This window comes from Sebastes fasciatus, unplaced genomic scaffold (assembly GCF_043250625.1).
Source record: "Sebastes fasciatus isolate fSebFas1 unplaced genomic scaffold, fSebFas1.pri Scaffold_28, whole genome shotgun sequence".
In the NCBI taxonomy this organism is placed as follows: Eukaryota; Metazoa; Chordata; class Actinopteri; order Perciformes; family Sebastidae; genus Sebastes; species Sebastes fasciatus.
The window spans coordinates 77,501-87,500 of NW_027428185.1; the positions used below are offsets into that span (position 1 = coordinate 77,501).

A 10,000-nucleotide genomic window follows, 5' to 3' on the forward strand; every position below is an offset into this window, starting at 1 on the left:
ACACTGTGTTCTGTGTATTTAATGTGTTATAATCTATGTTTACAGATGACACTGTGTTCTGTGTATTTAATGTGTTATAATCTATGTTTACGGATGACACTGTGTTCTGTGTATTTAATGTGTTATAATCTATGTTTACAGATGACACTGTGTTATATGTTTTTAATGTGTTATAATCTATGTTTACAGATGACACCGTGTTGTGTATTTAATGTGTTATAATCTATGTTTACAGATGACACTGTGTTATATGTATTTAATGTGTTATATTCTATGTTTACAGATGACACTGTGTTCTATGTATGTAATGTGTTATAATCTATGTTTACAGATGACACTGTGTTCTATGTATTTAATGTGTTATAATCTATGTTTACAGATGACACTGTGTTCTATGTATTTAATGTGTTATAATCTATGTTTACAGATGACACTGTGTTCTATGTATTTAATGTGTTATAATTTATGTTTACAGATGAACCTGTGTTCTATGTATTTAATATGTTATAATCTATGTTTACAGATGACACTGTGTTCTATATATTTAATATGTATTTAATATGTTATAATCTATGTTTACAGATGGCACTGTGTTATATGTATTTAATGTGTTATATTCTATGTTTACAGATGACACTGTGTTCTATGTATGTAATGTGTTATAATCTATGTTTACAGATGACACTGTGTTCTATATATTTAATATGTATTTAATATGTTATAATCTATGTTTACAGATGGCACTGTGTTCTATGTATTTAATGTGTTATAATCTATGTTTACAGATGACACTGTGTTCTATGTATTTAATGTGTTATAATCTATGTTTACAGATGACACTGTGTTCTATATATTTAATATGTATTTAATATGTTATAATCTATGTTTACAGATGGCACTGTGTTCTATGTATTTAATGTGTTATAATCTATGTTTACAGATGACACTGTGTTCTATATATTTAATATGTATTTAATATGTTATAATCTATGTTTACAGATGGCACTGTGTTCTATGTATTTAATGTGTTATAATCTATGTTTACAGATGACACTGTGTTCTATATATTTAATATGTATTTAATATGTTATAATCTATGTTTACAGATGGCACTGTGTTATATGTATTTAATGTGTTATAATCTATGTTTACAGATGAACCTGTGTTCTATGTATTTAATGTTATAATCTATGTTTACAGATGACACTGTGTTCTATATATTTAATATGTATTTAATATGTTATAATCTATGTTTACAGATGGCACTGTGTTATATGTATTTAATGTGTTATATTCTATGTTTACAGATGACACTGTGTTCTATGTATGTAATGTGTTATAATCTATGTTTACAGATGACACTGTGTTCTATGTATTTAATGTGTTATAATCTATGTTTACAGATGACACTGTGTTCTATGTATTTAATGTGTTATAATCTATGTTTACAGATGAACCTGTGTTCTATGTATTTAATATGTTATAATCTATGTTTACAGATGACACTGTGTTCTATATATTTAATATGTATTTAATATGTTATAATCTATGTTTACAGATGGCACTGTGTTCTATGTATTTAATGTGTTATAATCTATGTTTACAGATGACACTGTGTTATATGTATTTAATGTGTTATAATCTATGTTTACAGATGACACTGTGTTGTGTATTTAATGTGTTATAATCTGTTTACAGATGACACTGTGTTATATGTATTTAATGTGTTATAATCTATGTTTACAGATGACACTGTGTTCTATGTATTTAATGTGTTATAATCTATGTTTACAGATGAACCTGTTTTCTATGTATTTAATGTGTTTTAATCTATGTTTACAGATGAACCTGTGTTCTATGTATTTAATGTGTTATAATCTATGTTTACAGATGACACTGTGTTATATGTATTTAATGTATTATAATCTGTTTACAGATGACACTGTGTTCTATGTATTTAATGTGTTATAATCTATGTTTACAGATGAACCTGTTTTCTATGTATTTAATGTGTTTTAATCTATGTTTACAGATGAACCTGTGTTCTATGTATTTAATGTGTTTTAATCTATGTTTACAGATGAACCTGTGTTCTATGTATTTAATGTGTTATAATCTATGTTTACAGATGAACCTGTTTTCTATGTATTTAATGTGTTTTAATCTATGTTTACAGATGAACCTGTGTTATATGTATTTAATGTGTTATAATCTATGTTTACAGATGACACTGTGTTATATGTATTTAATGTGTTATAATCTATGTTTACAGATGAACCTGTGTTCTATGTATTTAATGTGTTATAATCTATGTTTACAGATGACACTGTGTTATATGTATTTAATGTGTTATAATCTATGTTTACAGATGACACTGTGTTCTATGTATTTAATGTGTTCTAATCTATGTTTACAGATGACACTGTGTTATATGTATTTAATGTGTTATAATCTATGTTTACAGATGACACTGTTTTCTATGTATTTAATGTGTTTTAATCTATGTTTACAGATGACACTGTGTTCTATGTATTTAATGTGTTATAATCTATGTTTACAGATGACACTGTGTTCTATGTATTTAATGTGTTATAATCTATGTTTACAGATGACACTGTGTTCTATGTATTTAATGTGTTATAATCTATGTTTACAGATGAACCTGTGTTCTATGTATTTAATGTTATAATCTATGTTTACAGATGACACTGTGTTCTATGTATTTAATATGTATTTAATATGTTATAATCTATGTTTACAGATGACACTGTGTTCTATGTATTTAATGTGTTATAATCTATGTTTACAGATGACACTGTGTTGTGTATTTAATGTGTTGTAATCTGTTTACAGATGACACTGTGTTATATGTATTTAATGTGTTATAATCTATGTTTACAGATGACACTGTGTTGTGTATTTAATGTGTTATAATCTGTTTACAGATGACACTGTGTTATATGTATTTAATGTGTTATAATCTATGTTTACAGATGACACTGTGTTCTATGTATTTAATGTGTTATAATCTATGTTTACAGATGAACCTGTTTTCTATGTATTTACCTTCAGCACTGTTTAGGTATTTCCATATTCATATAAAAGGGGGAATATTACTGTCTAACAAGAGAAAAACACCATGGATACCTGCTGCAGCAGAGCGCTGAGGTCAGAGGTCAAATGATTTAACTCATCTTCTACTCTGGACAGACGCAGAGCGACAGAGCTGTTTCCTGAAAACACCACCTGTACGAACACACAGCAGGTAACATGTTACTTTATATATATAACATACTGTATATATGGTCATAAAGCCACACCCACACACACACACACACACAGTGATTGTTAAACACACAGCAGGTAACATGTTACTGTACATATACATATATATATATTATATATATATATAATAATGGGCTGCACGGTGGTGCAGTGGTTAGCACTGGCGCCTCACAGCTAGAGGGTTGCAGGTTCGAATCCGGCTTGGGACCCTTCTGTGTGGAGTTTGCATGTTCTCCCCGTGTTAGCGTGGGTTTTCTCCGGGTACTCCGGTTTCCTCCCACAGTCCAAAGACATGCAGGTTAGGTTAATTGTGGACTCTAAATTGCCCGTAGGTGTGAGTGTGAGCGTGAATGGTTGTCTGTCTCTATGTGTCAGCCCTGCGATGGACTGGCGACCTGTCCAGGGTGTACCCTGCCTTCGCCCAATGTCGGCTGGGATCGGCTCCAGCCCCCCCGCGACCCCTAACGGGATAAGCGGTTGCAGATGGATGGATGGATATATAATATATATGGTCATAAAGCCACATACACACACAGTGATTGTTGAACACAAGATGAAACATACTGGATGAGGTTCAACCTGCAGGTTACTTTATATATATATATATAAACTGGAAAAAGAAAGTTCGGAAACTTGTGTTTGATAGATTATTTCTCTGTTGTATCAATGTTAATGGTCATTGTATTTTACATCATTGGAAAGCCTGTTTATTTACCTTCACAATGATGTCCAACTTGTAAGGATCATGCATTTGTGGCATGAGCAGCACAGCTGATTATGTGGGTAACGCCCAAGAAAAATTTGCCAAAATGCTCCGTCAATGGTAAACAGTGTATTCTCCTGTTGGTATTGACTCTTGTTGTGAGTTGTTTGGTGGATGATTGAACTCTCTATCAGTAACAAGGAACAAACAAGACATATTGATTGATTGAATCCACCGTCAGGAGCCTCAGTAGAGGTGGAAGATCCATACGCAGCCACAACAGCCTGGCACCTCCTCCTCATGCTGGTCACCAACCTGGTCACACGTTGCTGTGGGATGGCGTTCCATTCCTCAACCAGGATTCACTGCAGGTCAGCCAGCGTGGTTGTGTTGGTCACTCTAACACGTACAGCACGCCCAAGCTGATCCTACAAGTGTTGAATTGGGTTGAGGTGTGGACTCTTGGCAGGCCGTTCCATTCTCTCTCCTCCCACATTGTGGAGGTAGTCTGTGATAACCCTGGCTCTGTGGGGTGAACATTGTTTCTTGGAGGATGAAGTTAGGTCCCAGATTGTGGAGATATGGGATCGCCACTGGCTGCAGAATCTCATCCCGATATCTCCCTGCATTGAGATGGCCTTCAATGATGACAAGCCTTGTTTTACCAGTGAGGGAGATGCCCCCCCCCCCACACCATGACACTGCCCTCACCAAAAGCTGTTACTCCATCGGTGCAACAATCAGCATAGCGTTCTCCACGTCGTCTCCATACTTTGACCTGCCATCCAACTTTAACAGACAGAACCTGGACTCATCACTGAACATGACATTCCCCCACATGTTCAGGTTCCATTGTCTGTGTTGGAGACACCAGCGCCAACGGGCCTGACGGTGAAGGGCAGTCATTGCAGGCTTCCTGGTAGCCTTATGAGAATACACTGTTTACCATTGACGGAGCATTTTGGCAAATTTTTCTTGGGCGCTCCCCACATCATCAGCTGTGCTGTTCATCCCACAAATGCATGATCCTTACAAGTGTGACATCATTGTGAAGGTAAATAAACAGGCTTTCCAACGATGTAGAATACAATGACCATTAGCATTAGCATCACCATTAGCATTGATACAACAGAGAAATAATCCACCAAACACAAGTTAACTACTTTGTTTTTCCAGTATATATAAAGTAACCTGCAGATTGTTGTGACCCTATACAGTATATATATATATATATACCACCAGAGGGCAGCATTGAGGGTTTACCTGGATGTCTCTGGTCTGGTTCTCCAGCAACAGCAGCTGGCGGTACGGTGCCATGGCAACGCCGCTCAGGTTGACAGACAGGAAGTGGTTGTGTATTTTATCCAGGTCGTCCAACAGAACGCCGGTGCACTCGTCATCGCACGCTGGGGTCAGAAATAAACACACGTAATGACCTCTGATAACACGCGGCACGTGAACATGTGTGTGTCTGTGTGTGTTGGTACTCACACACACACTCTCCTCCCTGCAGGACGTGCCTCTCATCACACTGGTCACATGACTGACCTTTGACCCCGGCCTTACATTCACACTGTCCACTCAGCGCGTCACACAGCGGCTGCAGCGAGCCCCACCCGCTGCAGCCACATCGCCAACACGACCCGCCTGGCGACGAGGGGTTACCATAGTAACCAACAGAACACCTGCAGGACGACAGCATACAATCAGTGTGATGTCACAGCAGCTCTCAGCTGATTCGCTGAGCTTCCTCTGATGTCAGACTGAGGTCAGATTTCAAAATAAATGTTGTATTAAAGATGTAATAACAGATGCAACGATCTCACCTCTCTTTACCTGTATGATGTCATGACTCTCACCTCTCTCTACCTGTATGATGTCATGACTCTCACCTCTCTTTACCTATATGATGTCATGACTCTCACCTCTCTTTAACTATGTCATGACTCACCTCTCTCTACCTGTATGATCTCATGACTCACCTCTCTTTACCTGTATGATGTCATGACTCTCACCTCTCTTTAACTATATGTCATGACTCACCTCTCTTTACCTGTATGATGTCATGACTAACCTCTTTACCTGTATGATGTCATGACTCACCTCTCTTTACCTGTATGATGTCATGACTAACCTCTTTACCTGTATGATGTCATGACTCACCTCTCTTTACCTGTATGATGTCATGACTAACCTCTTTACCTGTATGATGTCATGACTCACCTCTCTTTACCTGTATGATGTCATGACTAACCTCTTTACCTGTATGATGTCATGACTCACCTCTCTTTACCTGTATGATGTCATGACTAACCTCTTTACCTGTATGATGTCATGACTCACCTCTCTTTACCTGTATGTCATGACTAACCTCTTTACCTGTATGATGTCATGACTCACCTCTCTTTACCTATATGATGTCATGACTCTCACCTCTCTTTAACTATATGATGTCATGACTCACCTCTCTTTACCTGTATGATGTCATGACTCACCTCTCTTTACCTATATGTCATGACTCACCTCTCTTTACCTATATGATGTCATGACTCACCTCTCTTTACCTATATGTCATGACTCACCTCTCTTTACCTGTATGATGTCATGACTCACCTCTCTTTACCTATATGATGTCATGACTCACCTCTCTTTACCTGTATGATGTCATGACTCACCTCTCTCTACCTGTATGATCTCATGACTCACCTCTCTTTACCTGTATGATGTCATGACTCTCACCTCTCTTTAACTATATGTCATGACTCACCTCTCTTTACCTGTATGATGTCATGACTAACCTCTTTACCTGTATGATGTCATGACTCACCTCTCTTTACCTATATGATGTCATGACTCTCACCTCTCTTTAACTATATGATGTCATGACTCTCACCTCTCTTTAACTATATGATGTCATGACTCACCTCTCTTTACCTGTATGATGTCATGACTCACCTCTCTTTACCTATATGATGTCATGACTCTCACCTCTCTTTAACTATATGATGTCATGACTCACCTCTCTTTACCTGTATGATGTCATGACTAACCTCTTTACCTATATGATGTCATGACTCACCTCTCTTTACCTGTATGATGTCATGACTAACCTCTTTACCTGTATGATGTCATGACTCACCTCTCTTTACCTGTATGATGTCATGACTAACCTCTTTACCTGTATGATGTCATGACTCACCTCTCTTTACCTGTATGATGTCATGACTAACCTCTTTACCTGTATGATCTCATGACTCACCTCTCTTTACCTGTATGATGTCATGACTCACCTCTCTTTACCTATATGATGTCATGACTCACCTCTTTACCTGTATGATGTCATGACTAACCTCTCTTTACCTATATGATGTCATGACTCACCTCTCTTTACCTATATGTCATGACTCACCTCTCTTTACCTGTATGATGTCATGACTCACCTCTCTTTACCTGTATGATGTCATGACTCACCTCTCTTTACCTATATGATGTCATGACTCACCTCTCTTTACCTGTATGATGTCATGACTCACCTCTCTCTACCTGTAAGATCTCATGACTCACCTCTCTTTACCTGTATGATGTCATGACTCTCACCTCTCTTTAACTATATGATGTCATGACTCACCTCTCTCTACCTATATGATGTCATGACTCTCACCTCTCTTTAACTATATGATGTCATGACTCACCTCTCTTTACCTGTATGATGTCATGACTCACCTCTCTTTACCTATATGATGTCATGACTCTCACCTCTCTTTAACTATATGATGTCATGACTCACCTCTCTTTACCTGTATGATGTCATGACTCACCTCTCTTTACCTGTATGATGTCATGACTCACCTCTCTTTACCTGTATGATGTCATGACTAACCTCTTTACCTATATGATGTCATGACTCACCTCTCTTTACCTGTATGATCTCATGACTCACCTCGCTTTACCTGTATGTCATGACTAACCTCTTTACCTGTATGATGTCATGACTCACCTCTCTTTACCTATATGATGTCATGACTCTCACCTCTCTTTAACTATATGATGTCATGACTCACCTCTCTCTACCTGTATGATCTCATGACTCACCTCTCTTTACCTGTATGATGTCATGACTAACCTCTTTACCTGTATGATGTCATGACTCACCTCTCTTTACCTGTATGTCATGACTCACCTCTCTTTACCTGTATGATGTCATGACTAACCTCTTTACCTGTATGATGTCATGACTAACCTCTTTACCTGTATGATGTCATGACTCACCTCTCTTTACCTATATGATGTCATGACTCACCTCTCTTTACCTATATGATGTCATGACTAACCTCTTTACCTGTATGATGTCATGACTCACCTCTCTTTACCTATATGATGTCATGACTCACCTCTCTTTACCTATATGATGTCATGACTCACCTCTCTTTACCTGTATGATGTCATGACTAACCTCTTTACCTGTATGATGTCATGACTCACCTCTCTTTACCTGTATGATGTCATGACTCTCACCTCTCTTTAACTATATGATGTCATGACTCACCTCTCTCTACCTGTATGATCTCATGACTCACCTCTCTCTACCTGTAAGTCATGACTCACCTCTCACAGTATCTCCCCTCGTATCCCGTCTGACAGGCGGTGCAGTGGAAATCACCAAACGCTCCTTCTGACACACAGGTGGGACTGAAACTACACACACACACACACACACACACACACACACACACACACACACACACACACAGTTAAAGTCAATGAAATAAAATAAAACATGTGAGACAGAGTGCAGTGGTACCTGTTGTCCAGTAGGGGGCAGGTACAGGTAAATAAACAGAGTGCAGTGGTACCTGTTGTCCAGTAGGGGGCAGGTACAGGTAAATAAACAGAGTGCAGTGGTACCTGTTGTCCAGTAGGGGGCAGGTATAGGTAAGTAAACAGAGTGCAGTGGTACCTGTTGTCCAGTAGGGGGCAGGTACAGGTAAATAAACAGAGTGCAGTGGTACCTGTTGTCCAGTAGGGGGCAGGTATAGGTAAGTAAACAGAGTGCAGTGGTACCTGTTGTCCAGTAGGGGGCAGGTATAGGTAAGTAAACAGAGTGCAGTGGTACCTGTTGTCCAGTAGGGGGCAGGTACAGGTAAATAAACAGAGTGCAGTGGTACCTGTTGTCCAGTAGGGGGCAGGTACAGGTAAATAAACAGAGTGCAGTGGTACCTGTTGTCCAGTAGGGGGCAGGTATAGGTAAGTAAACAGAGTGCAGTGGTACCTGTTGTCCAGTAGGGGGCAGGTATAGGTAAGTAAACAGAGTGCAGTGGTACCTGTTGTCCAGTAGGGGGCAGGTATAGGTAAGTAAACAGAGTGCAGTGGTACCTGTTGTCCAGTAGGGGGCAGGTATAGGTAAGTAAACAGAGTGCAGTGGTACCTGTTGTCCAGTAGGGGGCAGGTATAGGTAAGTAAACAGAGTGCAGTGGTACCTGTTGTCCAGTAGGGGGCAGGTATAGGTAAGTAAACAGAGTGCAGTGGTACCTGTTGTCCAGTAGGGGGCAGGCACACGGCGAGCAGTCACTGATGGAGCCGCTCACATTCCCATAATGCCCCGGGGCACACAGCTCACAGCTCCGCCCACTGGTGTGATGCTGACAGTCCTGAACGAGAAAAACACAAATATCATTCCACTGACATCTACTGACATCTCCTGACATCTACTGACATCTACTTCTACTGACATCTACTTCTACTGACATTTACTGACATCTACTGACATCTACTTCTACTGATATCTACTGACATCTACTGACATCTACTTCTACTGATATCTACTGACATCTACTGACATCTACTGACATCTACTGACATCTACTTCTACTGACATCTACTGACATCTACTGACATCTACTTCTCCTGACATCTACTGACATCTACTGACATCTACTTCTACTGACATCTACTGACATCTACTTCTACTGACATCTACTGATATCTACTGACATCTACTGACATCTACTTCTA

General features: G+C 38.7%; 1 protein-coding gene across 1 annotated transcript in view; it reads right to left on the bottom strand.

Moving 5' to 3' along the window:
* lama1 (laminin, alpha 1) overlaps positions 1-10,000 on the bottom strand; it is an 89,852-nt gene that overhangs the window by 33,193 nt on the left and 46,659 nt on the right. Inside the window, exons 31-35 of the mRNA XM_074628300.1 lie at positions 9,518-9,636; positions 8,594-8,683; positions 5,480-5,673; positions 5,252-5,394; positions 3,148-3,246 (exon numbers count right to left, since the gene is read on the bottom strand). Coding sequence (XP_074484401.1) covers positions 3,148-3,246; positions 5,252-5,394; positions 5,480-5,673; positions 8,594-8,683; positions 9,518-9,636 — 645 coding nt within the window. The remainder of the gene's footprint in view (positions 1-3,147; positions 3,247-5,251; positions 5,395-5,479; positions 5,674-8,593; positions 8,684-9,517; positions 9,637-10,000) is intronic.